Here is a 21,660-nt window from a genome sequence, read left to right on the forward strand (position 1 = left end):
GAACCAGACATGATTCTTGCTCCCCCAAAACCACATTTTAATTAGCAAGATGGATGTTATGTAATTCATGATAGGCAGAGTAAAATAAATAGCATAGTAGAAGTGTAGAGACTCAGGCAGATTTTGAATATTTCACAAATGAGGATTGAGATGGAACTTTGAGAATTGACTCGTGCTGAAGAATAGAATGTGAGAGATGTTGGAAGTTGGAGAAAGAAATGGAAACTCTTGAAGTCTAATTGAGCAATATGAATAATGGAATAGAGACACTGAAATCTGTATGCTGTACATGAGTAATTGTGTGATGGCTCACATGAATGGTTGAAATCATACCTGTGTATATGCAATCATATTCAGAAGTATTTGAAGAGGACCTTCTGTGTCGTCCAAGTATAACACACTGGGAAGTAGGAAATAGGAAATATGTGTGTAACACTAGAAGAAAGCAGAAGAGAAATATGTACAGTGATAGAATTTATTTAGTTGTAGTAATTTTGAAAACCATAATGCTATATGGAAATCAGTTGACCCCTCAAAATAGAAGTCCAGTGTACATGTGGGGAAGATTATTTGGCTGTGTGAAATATTAATATAATAATAGTTTTCATGGACTGGAGGCACTCTTTTTTGAACACTATTACTTGCCTAGGTAATTCTTTATCATTTTCTTTCCTCCTTTAGGTTATATGAAAACTGGTCTGGGCTCTGAGATAATGGATGAGATGAATCACTCTATGGTATCAGAGTTTGTGTTCCTGGGACTTACCAATTCATGGGAGAACCAGCTTCTCCTTTTTATCTTCTCCTTTTTCTTCTACTTTGCAAGCATGATAAGAAACCTTGTCATTGTGTTCACTGTAACCTTTGATGCTCATCTTCACTCCCCTGGGTAACCTCTCAGTAATTGATATGCTATTTTGCTCAATCACAGCCCCTAAAATGATTTGTGATATTTTCAAGATGCATAAAGCCATCTCCTTTTCAGGATGTATTACCCAGATCTTCTTTAGCCATGCTATTGGGGGCACTGAGATGGTTCTGCTCATAGCCATGGCCTTTGACAGGTATGTGGCCATATGCAAGCCTCTCCACTACCTGACCATCATGAGTCCAAGAATGTGTCTCTTCTTTTTAGTCACTTCCTGGGTCATTGGTGTTACCCATTCAGTGGTCCAATTGATTTTTGTTGTGGATTTGCCTTTTTGTGGCCCTAATGTATTGGACAGTTTTTACTGTGACCTTCCCCGGCGCCTCAGGCTTGCCTGCATAGACACCCAAGACCTAGAGTTCATGGTCACCATCAGTAGTGGGCTCATTACAGTGGACTCCTTTGTCTTGTTGGTCATTTCTTATGTCTTCATTCTGTTAACTGTTCGGAAACAGTCTTCCGGTGGTTCATCCAAGGCCCTTTCCACGCTATCAGCTCATATTGCTGTGGTGGTCTTGTTCTTTGGGCCAGTGATGTTTTTCTACATATGGCCTTCTCCCACATCACACCTGGATAAGTATCTTGCTATTTTTGATGCATTCATTACTCCTTTACTGAATCCAGTCATCTACACATTCAGGAACAAAGAGATGAAAGTGGCAATGAAGAGATTGGGCAGTCACCTTGTGCATTAAGGAGAGATTTTGTGAATGGATTCATTATATATACATGGAACTATAGATTCTCCCTCATGCTGGTTCAGAAAAGACATTATTTGAATTTCAGGGACATACCCAAGACAGGTCATGTTATATGCCTAGAAATCTACTATCTATTAAATTATGTTATTTTGCCATAAAATTAGAAGTGATATTATTTTGACTCAGTACATCAAAGAATTACAAAGCAAACCCTGTCCTTCATAATCTACTACTTTGCACATTCTGAGCCCTAAGAGAGTACCGTGTAATTGAGCAAATAATAGTATTTTATTTTTTTCCTATATATATGTTATTCTATTGGTAGGCAAACTGTGCATTCACATTATCCTTATTCTGTTCCTCCCTACTTGAATTTAATTTACTACCTCAATTTTAATTCTTTTTGTTTCATATCTATTTGCTCTCCATTGCCCAGTCTCTATTTATTTTGAGTCCTTATCAGACTTCTCCAGTGGGGAATCTGGAAAACTGTTAATCCTATGGTATAATTCTAGAATGTAAAAGTAGAATGAATTGTCAATACAGTTTGGTTTAATTCCCTCAAGTTACACATGTTGAATTCTGAGAATTGAAGGGGGAGTATAATTTGTTCAAGGGCACACTGTCAGAAAATCACCGGATAAAGTCAAGCCCCAGAACTCATGTCTCTGGTTGCCTGGTCAGTGCCCTTTCACCAAGGAATCAATTTTGCATTCTGAATTTCTGCTCATATTCCACTCTTCATCTTTTACCTTAGGGCCTAATTTTGACTCTATTTTAAAAAAGATCTTTACAGTCCTCATTTACATTCTGTCCCCCCTCCCCATTTAAATGGTCATTAGCATTTAGGCTTCTTTATCATTTGTAAATCCTTCCTTAATGTTGACTGCTGGCATTCATTTCCTTTTTCAGCCCTTCCAAGGTTGAATTTCCTACTTATTGCTTTAATAATGAAAAAGAATTTTACAGTTCCATAATTAAACAGTATTCTTTTGTCCATGTGGTGTTTGCAAAGTTTCTTCATTAATTTCTATTTTATAGGCCTCAAGTCCCCCTTTCTTTTAAGGGAAATAAATGGGATTGGCAAATTTTTCTCCTCTGCTTTAGTCACACTAAGATCTTTGCACATATTTTCCAGAAGGATAAATTTCAAGTATTTCAGCTAATAGAAAATGATATATTTCCAAAATATGTGTGAAAGTTCACTTTCTCCAGAAATTGTGCAGCTTGTTATTTAACATTGTTACTAAAGAACAGAAATGAACCTTCATTTCCTTCAGGGAATGATGTTTGTCTCTCATCCTTTCTGCCCTAGGCAGGTGGTAGTAGATAGCACTCACATAGTCCTTCTTACAGGCCAGGTGTTTTTCCAAGTGCTTTACCTTGAATCTTTTGAAGCAGATAGTCTTATTACCTCCATCTTACAGAGGAGGCATCTGAGCCACACAGACGTTACGTGTTCAAAGTCTATTAGCAGATGAGCCTGGACTCAAGAGTCAGGCAGCTTGGATCCAGGATCTGTTTTCTAAACTCATACTTGCTACTGCGCTGGTTATAAAGGTATCAGAATATCTCCCTCACTTGAAAATAATCCCTAATTGTGGGCCACTCCTTTGGGTGACCTCATCACCACCAAAATCCAATATTTTTGGGGTCAATCAATTTACAAATATTTATTGTGTATATACTAGGACCAGACATATTGTTCTATGCCCTCCTCTACTATCAAGAAAGTTGAAATGCCAGAATTTCTATGATATATAGTAGAGGAAGGAGGCTCAAGGAGCTATTGGGAAGAATCTGTTATGTGTAAATGACCTAACCCGCAACTGTTCACCACTGCGAAGGCCTGGAGGATATTCCATTCAAAAAGGTAGCTTTAAAAACAATTCCAGGAGGAAGGACTGTGCAACACCTCAGTAATATACATGTAATGATTCCCTCAGTCCTTTCCCAAAGGTACATATGGTCATTTATTTGTATAATCACACAATAGGAAAAAAGGAATACTAGAACATTTTGAATACTGTTAGACGTAGAGTCTGAGCTGACATTGACATCGAGAGTCCTGATGTCATCATGGCCCTTTTGCTTGCATGGGGAATGTGGGAGTTAAGTAATATGTGGAATCCCGGTTCAGAACTGTCTCACTGTAGGTCCACTGAATCCAACGACCCATTCAGTGGTCATTACACTAGTCCCTGAATGTATAGTTAGAATGCACATACTTGGTGGTTGGTACAATTATCACACTAGTTCCTTGACCTGGGGGGTGAGAGCTATTATACTGGAGAAGGCACCAAAATTGCCCTATCACATGGCCAAGGAAGTTTATAAAATCTATATTGTGTTCTGGAGGGTTGGTTGTGGCAAAAAAATACTTAAAAGATACACAAATGGTGGTCCCCACCATATCTCCATTTAATTCACTAGTCTGGCTTCTAAAAAATCAGTCAGATCCTCAGTTACTCAACTAAGTAGTTACTTTAATTGCAGCTGCTGAGCCAAAGTGGTATCTTTGCAAAAGCAAATTAACACAGCTTCAGGTATATGATATGTTGCCATTGATTTGGTGAATATTCTTTCCCATCTCTTTCAGAAAGAATTAGAAACAGCATTCTCGTGGAAAGAATAACAGTACACATTTACAAATTTGGCCCTTTGCCTTAATATAGTTTTTTTAAATGCAATTTTATTGAAATGTATTCACATACCATACCATCATTCAAAGTGTAAAGTTGTTCACAGTATCATCATATAGTTGAGCATTCATCATCACAATCAACTTTGAACATTTTCATTACTCCAAAAAATAAAAATAAAAGTAGAAAAGCACACCCAAAACATGCCATACTTCTTCCCCCTTATTAGTCATTTACTTTTTGTCCCCATTTTTCTACTCATTTGTCCATACACTGGCAAAAGGGAGTGTGAGTCAAAAAGTTTTTACAAATACACATTCATACTACATAAGCTATATAGTTACACAATTGTCTTCAAGAATCAAGGATACTGGATTGCAGTTCAACAGTTTCAGAGACTTCCTTCTAGCTATTCTAATAAACTAAAAACTAAAAAGAGATATCTTTATAATGCATAAGAGTTGCCTCCAGAATGACCTTTTGACTCCGTTTGAAATCTCTCAGCCTCTGAAACTATTTTATTTCAATTGTCTTTGCCTTTTTGGGCCAGAAGGCTTTCTCAATCATATGAAGCCTGGTCCATTGTCATCCCCAGGAGTCCCATCCCACATTTCTAGGGAAACTTACACCCCTGAGAGTCATGTCCCATGTAGGAGGTAGGGCAGTGAGTTTACCAGCTGAGTAGGCTTAGAGAGAGAGGCCACATCTGAGCAACAAAAGGGGTTCTCTGGGGATGACTCTTAGGCACAATTATAAGTAGGCTTAGCATTTCCTTTGCAGTAAGAAGCTTCATTAGGGCAAGCCCCAAGACTGAGGTCTCAGCCTACTAAGTTGATAATCTCCAATGCTTGTGAGAATATCAGGAATTCCCCAGCTGGGGAAGTTTAATATTTTCACATTTTCCTCTAGTTGCTCAAGGGGGCTTTGAAAATACTTTTTATTCTCTGCCCAAATTACTCTGGGATGTAATTGGGGCTTAATGCTAACCTGTACAAATGAACCAGATCTCACTCCTTATCCAGGGTTCCATGTAATTATGGTGTTTGAGTAAATTGACCATACAAGTTAAATTATATAGTGTGCTACAGAAAATATAGATTTTGCACCAAATAAACATCTCTTCCTTTGGTCCTACAGAGAAACAGAAGTTTTAAAACACAGTTAATATTATACTCTATCATTTAGTCTGAGCTATCCCAGTCTCAACCAAGTCCATTTCATTCATATCTCCAATTGAAGTCTGATCCTCCTTTTCAGCCTCTTTAACAGTTGCCACATGGGGCAATGCTGACACTCACAGCTGCCAAATTCTGGCTCCGAGTCCCAGGTGCCACACTGACTCCCAAAACTCCAGGGACTAGCCATGTCACCCACTAACAGCTCAGCATCTCAAAATTTAGAAAGCACTGTTACAAATCATGAATAAATGTGACTGCTGTAAGAGCTTACAATCTGGGAACCTTTATAAGTCTTCTCCTAATAACCCATGCTCCCTGATTCAATTCTCAGAGTTTGCACATTATTGGTAGTCCATATTAGGGAAGTGTTATAATGTTTGTCTTTTCATTTCTGTCTTATTTCACTCAACATACTGCCTCAAGTGCATCCACCTAGTTGCATACCTCACAACTTCATTCTTTCTTGCCGCCACTCAATTTTCCATTGTATATGTACACCACAGTTCACCATTCAGTTTATCAATCGATGTACCCTTAGGCCACCTCTATCCATTGCAAATTGTGAATACTGCCAACACAAACACCAGTTTGCAAATGTCCAGTCATGTACCCACTCTCAGTTCCTCCAAGTATACACCAATAACAGATTTGTAGGACCATATGGCAACCCTATACTTAGCTTGCTGTGGAACTACCACACTGCCCTCCAGATGGGCTGTACCATTCCACTTTCCCATCAACAATGAATAGGTACATCCTCTCTCCACATTTTCTCCAGCACTTGTATCTCTGTTTTTTTAATTAACGTATTTTTATTGGGAACTTTAACATATATACATTTAACAGTGATAACTTTCAAATTATGATTTAACAAGAAGTTAGCAAATTTCAAAGAATGTCATGGGTCAAAGTCTCCCAACTTCAGCTATTTCCATTATTGTAAAAATTACATACATACAGAAAGGTGTTAACTTTCTATGTTCAGCTCAACAAGCAGTTACATAGGTCATTTCAAAAATTATTATGGGTTACAGTTCCAAAGTTTCAGTTCTTTCCTTATTATGCAATATAGGGTATATATAGAAAGGTGAAGACTTTCAAAGCACAATTCAATAAGAAGCTACAGATCAAATTTCAAAGGATGTTATAAGTTACAGTTCCACCATGTCATCTACCTACTTCCAGCTATTCCAACACCCCAGTAACTAGTGTATATCTATCTATCATCAATCATAGACCTTTGTTAAATCTTATCTTGTTTGTTGCTACCTCTTCCTCTCAATCTCTTTCTCCATCTTCAGGGGTGCCTAGGCAGTGAGCACCCTTAAATTGTTCATATTGAAAGGGGGTGTCAACAGTATGGGGAAGGGGGCTGTACCTGACTGTTGTTCTTAAAAAGACTGTTGCCTCTGGGTTTTAGGACTTGTCTGGCATAGGAACACTCTGGTAAATTTAAGTTTCTGAGAGATTCGACTTAGTGAGTGAATCTTTTATAGAATCTCAGGTAGGGACCTAGGTATTTGGGGACTACTTTTGGTAAGGGTATGGCATACTGTGGCCATTTGCGATGTCTAGCTGAAGCCTGCATAAGAGAAACCTTCAGGAGAACCTCTTGACTCTATTTGGGATCTCTCAGCCACTGTGACCTCAGCTTTTTACCTTTCTTTTTTCCCTTTTTTGGGCAAGTAGGCATTTTCCATCCATCAGTGTGAGGGTCAGTCTCATTCCTGGGAGTCATGGCCCATGTTGCTGGGAGATTCATTCCCCGGGAGTCATGTCCCTCATGGGGGGAAGGTTAATGAATTTATTTGCCAAGTTGGGCTTAGAGAGGGAAAGGCCACATCTGAGCACAAAAGAGGTTCCCTGGACATACCTCTTAGGCATAATTATAGGAAGGCTCAGCCTCCCATTTACAACCCTAAGTTTCACGAGAGCAAGCCTTAAGTCGAGGGCCTGACTTATTAAATAGTGGGTTCCTAATTTCACTTAATATATTTTCTATCCCAAGATAAATGGTCAGTTTCTTACATTATCTTCACTTAGTTGTACAATCATCATCACTCTCAACTTTAGACAATTATCATAACATAATACATCCCAGAGCTCTTATCAGCTGCTAATTATTCATCCCTAGTATTAGTGTAGTGTTGGTAATTTATTCCTATTAAATATAGTCTTTAATCAGTAATGTGTATTTTTTCCATCTACCACTCTGTTGTTAACCCTCTGCACCAGTGCCATATCTTATAAGTATATCATGCTAACATTTATTTAGGTTTGTGGTGCTACTCTGTGGGTTACATGCCTTTAAACAACCATTTACAAACGTGTTCACCTTCCATGTGTCACTGATACTTATAATCCCATTAATGAACCATAGTCACACCTGACCATTCCCTACCATTAAGTTCACTCTCAATATCACATCTGTACATATTAAATTATCATTCCCCCTTCACTAGCTTCTGTTCTATTTCTAGGTCCCCTATATTTTACATTATAAGTACACATATGTTACATTTTTCATGGAGTTAACTTTAGTGGTAACATACAATATCTCTCCTTTTGTGTCTGGCTTATTTCACTCAGATTATGCCTTCAAGGTTCATCCATGTTGTCATATGTTTCATGGCCTCATTCCTTCTTACTGCCGCGTAGAATTCTATCGTATGTATATACCACATTTTGTTTATCCACTCATCTGTTGCAGGACATTTGTATTATTTCCATCTCTTGGCAATTGTGAACATCGATTGGTGTGCAAATATATGTTCATGACACTGCTTTCAGATCTTCTGTGTATATACTGAGAAGTGAAATTGCCAGATTGTAAGGTAACTCGATATCTAATTTTCTGAGGAATCACCAAACTGTCTTCCACAGTGGTTGCACCATTATACATTTCCACCAGCAATGAATAAGTCTTCCAATTTCTCCACATCTTTCCCACCATTTGTAGTTTCTTGTTTGTTTAATGGCAGCCATTCTTATTGGTGTGAGATGATCTCTTATTGTTGTCTTGATTTGCTTCTCTCTAATAGCTAGCAAAAATGAACATTTTTTTCATGTGCTTTTTAACCATTTGTACTTCCTCTTCAGAAAAATGTCTTTTCATATCCTTTGCCCATTTTATAATTGGGCTGTTTGTACTATTCTCTTTGAGTTGTAGGATTTCTTTATATATGCAAGATATCAGTCTTTCATCAGATACATGGTTTCCAAATATTTTCTCCCATTGTGTTGGCTGCCTCTTCATCTTTTTGACAAATTCCTTTGAGGTACAGAAGATTTTGATTTGAGGATTTCCCATTTATCTATTTTTTTTATTTCATTGCTTTTGCTTTGGGTATAAGGTCTAAGAATCTATCTTCTAATACTAGGTCTTGAAGATGTTTCCCCACATTATCTTCTAGGAGTTTTATGGTGCTGTCTCTAATATTGAGGTCTTTGATCCACTTTGAGTTAATTTTTATATAGGGTATGAGGTAACAGTTCTCTTTCATTCTTTTGGATGTGGATATTCAGTTCTCCCAGCCCCATTTGTTGAAGAGACTGTTCTGTGGATTTGGGGGCCTTATCAAAAATCAGTCAACTGTGGATCTGAGGGTCTATTTCCAAATTCTTAATTTCATTCCAGTGATCAATATGTCTATCTTTGTGCCAATACCATGCTGTTTTGACTACTGTGGCTTTATAGTAGACTTCAAAGTCAGGAAGTGTAAGCCCTCCCACTTTTATTTCCATTTTAGCAATTTGAGGTTCCTTTTCCTTCCAAATAAATTTGATAACTAGCTTTTCCAAGTCTGAAAAGTAGTTGTTGGAATTTTGATTGGAATTGCATTGAATCTGTAAATCAGTTTGGGTAGGATTGACATCCTAATGATGTTTAGCCTTCCTGTCAATGAACACCGAATATCTTTCCATCTCTTTAGGTCTCCTTTTATTACTTTTAGTAAAGTTATGTAAGTCTAGAGGTCATTTTATGTTCTTGGTTAAGTTTATTCCTGGGTACTTGATTTTTTTAGTTGCTATTGTGAGTGGAATGTTTTTCTTGAGTGTCTCTTTAGTTAGGTCATTTCTAGTGTTTAAGAACATTACTGACTTATGTGCACTAATCTTGTATTTAGTTTTCTGAATTTGTTTGAATTTTGCTGAATTTATTAGCTCAAGTAGCTGTGTTGTCAATTTCTCAGGGTTTTTCAAATATAGGATCATATCATCTGCAAATAATAACAGTTTTACTTCTTCCTTTTCAATTTGTATGCCTTTTATTTCTTTGTCTTGCCAGATTGCTATGTGGCTAGAACTTCTAGGACAATGTTGAATAATAGCAGTGACAGCAGGCTTCTTTGTCTTCTTCCTGATCTTAGAGGGAAGACTTTCAATTGTCACCATTGAGTGCTGTGCTGGCTGTGGGTTTTTTATATATGCCCTTTATCATATTGAGGAAGTTTCCTTCAATTCCTACCTTTTGAATTGTTTTTATCAAAAAGGGATGCTGAATTTTGTTGAATGCTTTTTCAGCATCTATTTAGATGATCATTTGATTTTTCCCTTTTGATTTGTTAATGTGTTGCATTGATTGATTTTCTTATGTTGAACCACCCTTGCATGCCTGAGATGAACCCCACTTGGTCAGGGTTTATACTTTTTTAGATATGTCTTTGAATTTGTTTTGAAAATATTTTGTTTAGAATTTTTGCGTCTATATTCATTAGGGAAATTGGCCTGTAGCTTTCCTTTCTTATAGCATCTTTATCTGGTTTTGGTATTAGTGCAATATTGGCTTCATAAAATGAGTTAGGTAGTGTTCCACTTTCTTCAATTTTTTGAAAGAGTTTGAGTAGGAATGGTGTGAGTTCTTTTTTGGAAGGTTTGCTAAAATTCCCCTCTGTAGCCATGTGGCCCTGGGCTTTTATTTGTAGGACACTTTTTGATGACTGATTGGATCTCTTTACTTGTATTGATTTGTTGAGGTCTGCTCTTTCTTCTCTGGTCACTCTAGGTTGTTCATGTGTTTCCAGGAAATTATCCATTTCTTTTAAATTGTCTAGTTTTCATATAGTTGTTCATAGTATCCTCTTATCATTTTTAAAATTTCTTCAGGATTTGCAGTAATGTTCCCTCTGTCATTTATTATTTTGTTGATTTGGATCTTCTCTCTTTTTGACTTTGTCAGTCTAGCTAAGGGTTTGTTAATCTTGTTGATCTCAAAGAACCAACTTTTGGTTTTGTTGATTCTCTCTATCATTTTTCATTTCTCCAAATTATTTATTTTTGCTTTAATCCTTGTTATTTCTTATCTTCTACTTGCTTTGGGATTAGTTTGCTGATCATTTTCTAGCTTCTTCAGTTGTTCCATAGTTTTTTGATTTTAGCTCTTCCTTCCTTTTTACCATATGCATTTAGAGCTATAATTTTCCCCCTCAATGCTGCCTTCACCATATATCATAAGTTTTGATGTGCTATATTCTGATTTTCATTTGTCACTAGATATTTAGCAATTTCTCTTGCAATTTCTTCTTTGACTCACAGATTGTTTATGAGTGTGTTATTTAACCTACAGATATTTGTGAATGTTGTAGATCTTTGATGGTTATTGACTTCTAGTTACATTCCACTGTGTTCTGAGCATTTGCTTTGAATACTTTCAATCTTTTTACATTTATTGAGGCTTGTTTTAGGCACCAGCATATGAGCTATTCTGGAGAGATTTCCATGAGCACAGAGAAGAATGTATATCCTGGTAATTGGAATGTAATGCTCTATATATGTCTTTTAAGTCTAATTCATTTATCATATTGTTTAGTTTCTCAATTTCCTTACTGGTCCTCTGTCTGGTTGATATATATGTATATAGGAGAGAATGGTGAATTGAAGTCTCCCATGATTATTGTGGAAACATCTATTGCTTCCTTCAGTTTTGCCAATGTTTGCCTCATGTATTTTGGAGCACCTTGATTGGGTACATAAACATTTATGATTGTTATTTCTTCTTGGTGAAGTGTCCCTTTTATTAGCATTTAGTGTCCTGTGTCTCTTATGATATCCTTGCTTTTAAAGTCTATTTTATCTGAAATTAGTATTGCTATCCCTGCTTTCTTTTGGCTGTAGGTTGCATAGAATATTTTTTACAGTCCTTTCACTTTCAACCTCTTTGTGTTGCTGGGTCTAAAATGAATGTCTTGTAAACAGCATATTGATGGTTCATATTTTTTAATCCATTCTGCCAATCTTATATCTTTTAATTGGGGAGTTTAATCCATTCACTTTGTGTTATTACTATGAAGGCAGTTCTTGAGTCAGCCATTTTTTCCTTTGGTTTTTATTTGACAGATCTATTTTTACCCACTCTCTATTTCCTTTAAGTTACCATTACTAGTACTCTTCAGTTCTGTGCCCTTCTCCAGATCTCTCTTTCCTGACTTTTTTTTCTCAGCCAGTAGAGCTCCCTTTAGTATTTCTTGTAGGACAGATCTCTTGTTAACAAATTCTCTCAGCATTTGTTTGCCTGTGAAAATTTTAAGCTCTCCCTCAATTTTGAAGGAGAGCTTTGCAGGATAACGTATTCTTGGCTAGCAATTTTTCTGTTTCACAATTTTATATATATGTCATACCACTGCCTTCTTGCCACCATTGTGCCCACTGAGTAGTCTGTAGTTAGTCTTATGTTGTTTCCCTTGTATGTGGTGTATCGCTTCTCTCTTGCTGCTTTCAGAACTTTCTCCTTCTCTTAAGCATTTGGCAATCTGATCAGAATATGTCTTTTAGTTGGTTTATTTGTATTTATTCAATTTGGAGTTCATTTGACATCTTTGATTTGCATATTTTTGTTGTTTAGAAGGATTGGAAATTTTCCCCAACCATATCTTCCAATACCCTTACTAGCCCTTTACTTTTCTCTTAACCTTCTGGAGCACCAAGGATTCTTATGTTTGTGTGATTCATGTTGTCTATCATTTCCTGAGATCCATTTCAACTTTTTCAATTTTTTTCACCATTCATTGTTTTGTGCTTTTGCATTCCATCATGTGTCCTCGATTTCACTAATTTGTTCCTCTGCCTCTTCAAATCTGTTGTCTAGGTCTCAATAATATTTTTAATTTGATCAACACCTTTATTTACATAAAAGCTGCTATTTTTAAATTTACTCTTGCAAATTATTTTTTATGGTCTTCTAGGGTCTTCTTCATGTCTTTTATATCCCGAGCCATGACACTGATGTTTGTGTGTACTTCTTTGATTAATTTCTCCAAGTTCTATGTTTCCTCTGGCTTTTTAATTTGTATGTTTTTGTTATCCATATCACTTTGTTTCCTCATAAGCTTTATAATTTCCTGTTGTTTTTCACCTTTTGGCATTTTCTTATCTTGATAGTTTCTTTTAGGGTATGCAGGATTATTTGAACATTTATCCATAATTTGTCAGAGCTACAGCTTGGTTGAGTGCACTTTCCCTGACCTACCAGCATATGGCACCCTTGAGCCACTTCTTACCCTCAAGCTAGTTCTCCCCCAACTTCATCTATGCACTGAGTGGGAGTCTAAACCATGTGGAAGTCCAATCAGTGCATCAGTTTTCTATTTGCCCTGAGGACTGCCAGCCCTGTTACTTCCTCCATAATTGTTTCTGCTCCTTTCCCCTGCTCTTCTCCTCCTGGGACACCCATGTCATGTATATTCATGTGTTTCTTGTTTTCATTCAATTCCATGGGATGCTACTCATATTTTTCCATTCTTTTCCCTATATGTTCTTTTGTGTTTAGGATTTCAGATGTCCTGTTCTCCAGTTCATGAATCTTCTCTTCTGTCCCTTCAAATCTGCTCTTGTACATGTCCATTTTGTTTTTCATCTCCTCTATTGTGCCTTTCAGGCCCATAATTCTGCCATTTGTCTTTTTCAAGCTTATGAATACTTTATGTTCATCCAGTGTCTTCTTTATATCCTTCATCTCTTTTGCCATATCTTTCCTCAACTTGTTGATTTTATTTTTGAATTGATTTAGCATATTTATTTGAAGATCTTTAATTAGTTGTTTCAACTCCTGTATCTCATTTGAAGTGTAAATTTGTTCCTTTGACTGGGCTATATCTTTGTTTTTCCTAATATGACTCATAACTTTTTGCTGTCTAGACATCTGGTTTCCTTGATTACCCCAATCAGATTTTCCCAGACCAGACAGGCTCAGGTCTCAGAAGGAGGGTGTAAAATTTGAGGGATTCAGTGTTCTGGAGCATGCCAAGATATCCCCTTCTAAATAAAGGACAAATTATTACATCTTTCATCTCCTATCACTAATAAGGATGCACCATGACTTCTGTTTCAGGAGGAAGCTTATTGCATACCCAGGAATATTGCTCATCCATAACTGGATGAAATGAAAGACTTTCAGCTTTGAGTGGGGCCTTGATCTGGAAAGGATTCTTTTATAGTAGGTGCATGCTGTATGCAAATGGCTCTTCTGCTTGGGCCATTCTACTTAGCATACTCTATGGTATTAGAAAAACTGATAGTGGGAAGAGAAAGAATGTGGAGTTTATAGCAAGCACCAATGGGATAATCACAACCCAAATTTCTGTTATTCTGGAGTAAATATTTTCCTAAGGCTTACAGAATACTTAATAAATATATATGACATCTCAGTATATTGTAACACCTGAAATTAAGATGCAATACTAAAGCACTGAGTTGATATCTTTTAGCCTCACAAGGTCCATAAGGCCTACCTGTGAGTTCCTATGCTCTTTCCAGATAAGGCCTCCAACCCAGTGGGAAAAGTTCACCATCTAGCTCATTCATCTATCAGCTGGACCTGCTGCACTACATCCCATACTCAGCCTAACAGGCTTCAGTTGCCTGCTGACCCATGAAAATACTCAAACAAGAGAATTACATCCTCCCCTGGGAACCAGGAGGCATCCAGCCTTCTTGTCATATAAAGCCTGCTTGCCACAACCTCTGCTGTTTCACTAGGATCCCAAGTGCAACCATGGTGTGGCCTTGCTTGGCATGTGGTATCCTCCTTCTCTGGGCTGTGAGTATATGTGACTAATAGACTTCTCCCACTCTCATCTGTGATAGGCATCACATGTTTGGCCATCCCATACCATTTAGGGTGGGGGATACATCCTTCACCAACAGGGTGAATAACAGGTGGTCAGAGCACCCACAAAAGTCATGTCATACCAAGGACCCCCTTTAAAGCATAAGAGGGGTGGGAGAGGGCACATGACCAATAGATGCAACAGTCCTATCGCCTGCAGCACCATATAGAATCTGCTAGCCTTAGAAAGCAATGGAACAATCTTTTGCAGATATAGCTAAAGCACCAGCTTGGAGATAATTTCTTGAGAATGCAGTACCAATTTCCAGGATGTAGAATGTATACCATGTCAACAATGTTTATATGGTAATGTGTCCCTTTAGGTAGCATATATGGGTCCAGGAGGATAGGGATGGTTGGGGAATTTGAGCTTCTATCCCTGCAACTGTGGGCACTGTGGGTTTAGAAGTCCTGGTTTGCACAACAGGAGTGAATATTTATACTGATTTTGATGGTAAATGGACAAGTGCAGTAGCCATGGCATGAGAAGGGCATATAAATACAGGCCATGGAATGCTTGTGAATGAGGGTGTGGGTTCCTTTACTAGGTAAGCCATCTAGGCCAGTGGAATTGCTGACTGAGGAACCTAAATTATATACTAGAGCAGAGAGGTGAGTACCAGCTGTGGTTTCAAAACCCACTTTAGGAGCAGTGGCTGCATTTCATCCTATTAACTTTCCTCTTATAAGGTTCCCTAGGGTAAGAAGTGCACCAGAGTCCTGCAGGAGCTTCTCCCAGAACTCAAATAAAGCAAATATTCGCAAATGGCTTAATGAGTGGGTGTCACATATGCTTTGCTGTACCACCCATATCCCCTCTTCAAGACAGAAAGATTTATTCCAGCTGCTGGGATTTGGCTAAAGAAAGCTAGCTGCCTACTCAAGGCCTTGTCCCCTTCCTGTGGTAGTTTGCATACAACGAATGGTTAAAACCCCAATTTGAGATGATTCTTCAGCTCCCTGCAGGATTGGCTGAAGTCTTGTAAATGTACTGCCACCCAACTTTTCCTTTGGTCAAATCCTGCTTAATTCTCTACCCTTAACAAGTATTGATTCTGTTAGCTTTCCCTAATAAACTTCCTGCATGCTGATCTCCATATCAGTGCCTACTTCCCAAGGAACCCAACTTTTGACCGAATTTTCCTGATCCCTCTCATTTATTTTAAGGAGGGTTCTTGCAGGTTTTGTATCACATGGAGTATCTTGTTGGCCCATTCTTCTGGTGATATTATGGTAATTAGACTTGGGAGCTGGGAGTAGTTAAGTATCCTAGATGCCTTAGTAAGACACAGGTGTGCTACATGGTCGGGCATGACTCTTGCAAAAGTTTGGGGGTGAATGTATCAGTGAAGGCTCTTAAGTGGTTTGGGGTATGTCAGGATATCCCTTTTAAAGTTGCTGCATCTGGCAATGCCTTCTACAGAGGAATAGTCTCAATCCTGGGTGAATTTTTTGTAGTTTGGAGGCAACATATGCCAGACTTCAGTGTGTTCCTCCAGCCTATTTATTGGATAATTCCTAAGACTGCCAGTTTTGAGTTGGGTCTGGAGTAAGAAAAGGCTATTTGTCACTTTGGAAAGCAAAATTAACCTGCATGAGCTGGTGGCTTAGACTTCCATTGTTTCCTATTGTTTCACTACCTCTCTCTCTTTACACACGGAGAATTTCTAGGGCCAATTAACAAAGTAGGTGAACAGTAGGACAGATGGCTTGAGATCCTGATCTACACTAGCTCATAGGCAAGGCTGATGGTTTGGCTGGTAGGTCAGGTCTAAGAAAGAACAAGAGTGTAGAATTATTGACATAGAGTTCTGGGGAAAGGCATGTGGCTGGATTTTTCATAAAAAGTACAGAAAATGAAGATATGCATGCCCCATGTAAAAGCCCATTAGAGGTTATTCACAATACAGGGACAAGGTGATTTGCCCCTGTGAATGTTAGTCAGTAGCTTTCCCCAGCTTTCCCAGTACTGCTTAATAGGTCTGTATAAAGTGGCCATGGCAGCATAGATGAAATCTATGCCTAGAATCAGCAACACAAATTTCCCCTCACTAAGGCTTTTCTGGTTACCATCCTGGCTGAGTGCTCAACCTGCCAAAGCAAAGGTAAATGACCTATCCTTGTGTAGTACCATATGTCACCATACTCTTGGGGAATAACTGTCCACCTTGTGACAGACTTAATAGAGTTAAGCCCTTCTATTGTAGAAGGGCTAGAGACTTATCTTCAAAGGGATATACACATATTCTGGGAACTGATTTATCTTTCCTACCCCAGTGCTTCTACCGGCACTGCCATTCACGGAATACAGAATACCTCTCCTGCCTTATTGATTACTGTGATTACCACATACAACATTGTCTCTGGACACATTTTTTTAGGAAATGAAGAGTAACAATGGGCTTATACCCATTAGAATTCACCAAACTTACTCATGTTCCATCATCCAGAAACACCTAAATGGACAGAGTGTTGGAATATCCTGTTGAATGCTTAGCTTTTGTACCAACTGGGAGAGAAACATCTTGGAATTTTGGGATACTGTCCTATTTGATGGTGGTCAAGTTATGGTGTCATCTCTCCCAAGGCCAGAATGCATGAATCCAAGGTGGAAGAAGCTACTCTATTAGACCAAATAACATATGGAGAAAATTTTTGCTTCCTATTCTAGGAACTTAGGTTTAGTACGTTTAGAGATCCTGGTGTTCCAGAGAGGAATGCTTTCCCAAGGGAGTGTAATTGAGAATGGCCTCTGACACTTTGAGCAACTCAAGTTACTGGCAGAAAAGGTCCTGTTCCTGAAATTTTTGGGGCCTGGGACAAGAGTAGAAATGGAATCCCACAAGTCATATGTTGAAATATTTGAAAGTTATAAATCAAGCTAACAAAATCTCAAGTGAAGTATGTTCTGTCCTTCTACATTGATAAATATATGTTCTATACATACACACACACAAAATATGTATATATATATACACAAAATATGTATACATATGCATACACACACACACACACACACACACACACACACACACACACACACACAAAACCCTGGAAAACTGGGGTTGTCGACTTATGAATATTTGGAAAGAAATTCCTGGGAGTGTCCTGAATATGGTCTAGAAGGAGGACCATAGGTTCCAGAGGGACGTGTATCTTTGACCCCTGGAAATCGTCACTCCATGTGAAGGACATGGTTGGTTAAGGGCCAATTTAGGGCCCTCTATAAGATGGGGACAAGGACAGGATAATCTCTAACTTGGGTCCAAAGACAGTACTTTTGCTGGGTGACAGATCCTAATTACCCAGGGGAAATTGGGTTCCTGCTGCACAGTGAGGACAAGGAGTATTAAATCCAGAACTTAGGGGATTTACTAGGATGCTTCTTAATATTCCTTTGCCCATTAGTTCTGGTTAAGGGACAGCAGTGTCAATGAAGTAAACAAAAGATCATTTCATGACTAATATCCTATAAGAATGAAGTTTTGGTTATCCCAACAGGTAGAGTACACTGTCCAACCTAAGTACTGATGGGGGATAACATGAAATGAAGGAATTTTCTGTTATCAACATAAGCCTCATGAGTGCTACAGAAACAAGGATTATGACAACTATGTTTTATGTTAATCACTTATTTTTTTCATTCTTTCTTCCCCGTAGCTAATGTATATTAGCTAACATTTTGGTTTAGATTCCTCTGTAATGATACAATAACTATTTATTCTTCTATGATGTTCAATTTATTTTACCCTGAATACTATCTGTCTTGCCCTATTCATCCCGGGATCAAAGACAAGAGTGGATGCAGAGAGTAAAAGGATAGCTTCCATTTGTCCCTCCAGTCCTACTATCAACACTTCTGCACCCTACTTTGTGTCTTGGGAATTTGACCCGAATGAGCTAACAGGCTCTTTGCCCTGGGTTTTCTGATTGGTTAAGCCAGTGTGGAACTCTAGCAAGAGATCCAAATGGGGGAGGATGGTGACTAAGATGGGGTCAACTGCATTTATTCCTTTACTACAGGATCACAGTGGGTGGGCTGTGGTTTTTGACAGAGACCCTTTGTACACAGCTCTTTATTTCTAGGTTTTTAGTCTACTCTCTGTCCTTGCCCCTTTAGTCCTAAGAATGATAATGCCTGCTTCTGTTGTTACAGCCTGGTGTATTGTACTACTCTTTGTTTTCCCTCACAATGCTGATGGCTTAGTGAATATTCCCTTTAGTAAGCTCTTCTTAGGGTACCTGCATCATCTTTTTCCTTGGCAGGATCCTGACTGATACAAATTTACAAAGATTAAAGACAAAAATCTGTTTTCTTACCTAGTAATCCCACTGTTCTGAAGTACTTATAGAAAAAGGTTTATTGTTTATTTGTCCAAATATGTATATATTTATATGCATAGCAACATATTACCCATGCTGTTTAGCTATGCACTATTTCACACACATATATTATGGTTGTCTTTTAACTGTATTGAGTCTGAAAATGCTTTTTAGTGGTTGCAGAGAATTTCAGTGTATGGGTATAGCATAATTTAATTTATCATCAATTGATAAATGCTTCCATTTTAAGTTCTGTTCACTGGAATGAATCCCTGTACTGCTAAATCTTTGTGTACATCAATATGTACACATATTTTAAACCTATGATTGTTTAAAAATGAAACATTTGTGTACAGTCTTCCATGATTTAAACTATACACAAATGAAGCACATTGGCTTTTCCAGAGATGATCAAGATGATTAGGGTGATATTATTTGAGTTAATATTTATTTGTTTTTAGAAATTACTTCTACTGGGCAATAACCAATATTTGTAAAATGGACAACAAAATAGCACAAAGATATTAAGCAGAAAATATTCCACTCTTTTCCCTTTTCCTCTCTAGTGTCTTATTATGAGTTTGTAGAAACTTTGGTTGCCCTGGTCAAACCAAATCGATCTCTAGGGGCCAAGTCCCTTGACCCATGATCTCCTTGTAAACTCATGTCTTTGCAGTTATCGTTTTTTCACTGTCCTCTAGAGCTGTTAATTAGTTTCATTTCCTCTAATGACAGTATTGTATTTGGCATTATGTGTTAGAGAACACAGAGAAATCTCAGAGTTCATGATTCTGCTCTTCTCTTTTTAGAGGTAAAATGGAAGTATGCAAGGAAATTTACCAGTAAGAAGGGTAGCTTTAGTGTCAGATAAGATTCTATTGGAATTCCTGTGGACATAAATCACATCCTGATGGGCTTGAGTGTTATCTTTATGCAGGGTAGATAATGTCTGGAGTCAGGAATTGGGTAGTACAGGAGAATAGTAGTGAGAGCATTGACATTTGGAAAAGGTTAATTGATCTTGATTTTTTACTAGAACTACGCTGTGACTAGAGAAATGTTAAAGATATTAGAAAAAGTCAAATGGCTTTGTAATGTTTTGGATTCATCAGAGATGACGATTAAATTACTCTATTACCAGTTGCAGGCTGTGAGAATCATTCATATAATCATCACTGGTAAAAATTATGTTGCTGTTTCATGAGATGCAAGAAAGGGCGTAGGAGAAATAAGGTTGGAAGGAACCAGACTCGGAAGGGCTTTGAATGCTCTGTAAGGAGCTTGCTGTTCATCAGGAGGCAAAAAGAACCCATTAAACCACTGACACTATGGTCAGGTCTGTTTTAAGTGCTGTTTAACAACTGTGGGAACAGAAAAAATGTTGCACGGAGGATCCTGATAAGGGTTTGCTTGCGAAAGCTATGAATGCAAGGGCAGTGAGAAGAGAAAGGAGCAGATATGTAGCAGATGCATTAAATTAACAAAAGGTATTTGCTATATTTCCATCATTTAAAAGGGACCAACAATAATATGATTGACACAATTTATTAACTTGCAGATTTAAAACATGTTCACTGTCTTTTTAAAAATCAGATCTTATACAGGTTTTGACATTAAAAAATTTCAGATATGATTGTAATCTCTTATCTTACCAGATTTGTCTCTCTCCCTCCCCAGAGAAAATCACTATTATGAAGTTGTTGGGTATTCTTTTTGTTCAACTTTTTATGCTTTTACTATGTATGTATGTATTTATGAATAACATAATTAATTACTTAGTCTTTAAAAATGTCAAAAATTATATATTATATGTATTACTTTGTTATGTGATGTTTTCCATTCATTATTACATTTTTTGAGATTTATCCATGGTGATAAATATAAATCTGGTTCATTCAAATTACTTTGAAATAATTCATTCCATTATATTATATATGATTATTTATGTTTTCATTTGTTATTGAAGATAGATTATTTGCATTAACAGAGGCATTTCAGAGGAAGAATGAACTGGATTTGGTGCCATACATTATCTCACATTGTCACAATAGTTCTGTATGACATGAATTATCTCCATTTTATGTATAGAAGAAAGGGCTTAGAAATGAAATGTATGTTACCCAACATCATTGAGTTATTAGGTGGCAGGATGTGAAATGTGGTTTTTCAGATATTGAAGCCTATAGTCATTTCATTATATCATGGAGCTTATTTAACAATAATAGAATTAGTTGCTGTTAGGTATTGTTTGCTATTTGCCAACTCCCTGAGAGATATCAAAGAATGGTAAAATCACTGATGGGAATCTATCTTTAGTACGAAACCCAAGATTAAATCTAGAGTCCCTGCATCCACATTGAGATTGATGATCACTAACACACCATTGCTTAAATAAGGGTTTAAGTTGTTTTCTGAAGTCTTGTTATGTATCCAGCACTCTTTGAGGCACTGTGGAGGTTATAAAAAGCATATGGTAGATGGAATAGCCCTACGATCCATTTGGGAAGTTGAAATGAAGCACTAGAAACAGAAAGCTACTTGAATTGGAATAGTCAAGAACGATTTCATGAAGGAGGTAGAACTTGAATACAGGCAATACTGTGGAGGCTTTCATGTGGTCAGACTATGCTGGATTCTCTTTGGGGGGGTTGTCTCGGTTATCCCTGGGGAAAGAAATGTTGAATAGAGCAGTTATAACTGGCAAGTTTTTCATCATGAGTCCATTCAGAAAACCACCTGTTGAAGTTGGAGTATTTTCCTAAACAATAAGTATAAGTGTTTTAAA

General features: G+C 37.5%; 1 protein-coding gene across 1 annotated transcript; it reads left to right on the forward strand.

Annotated features, from left to right (window-relative positions):
• The first annotated feature begins 713 nt into the window (after window positions 1–713).
• LOC119533404 (olfactory receptor 4F15-like) lies at window positions 714–1,623 on the forward strand. The gene is given in 2 exon segments (XM_037835447.1): window positions 714–886; window positions 888–1,623. Coding segments are annotated over 2 exon segments (909 nt in total).
• The last annotated feature ends 20,037 nt before the right edge of the window (window positions 1,624–21,660 follow it).

The sequence above is a fragment of the Choloepus didactylus genome, chromosome 4 (assembly GCF_015220235.1).
Source record: "Choloepus didactylus isolate mChoDid1 chromosome 4, mChoDid1.pri, whole genome shotgun sequence".
NCBI classification, from domain to species: domain Eukaryota; kingdom Metazoa; phylum Chordata; class Mammalia; order Pilosa; family Megalonychidae; genus Choloepus; species Choloepus didactylus.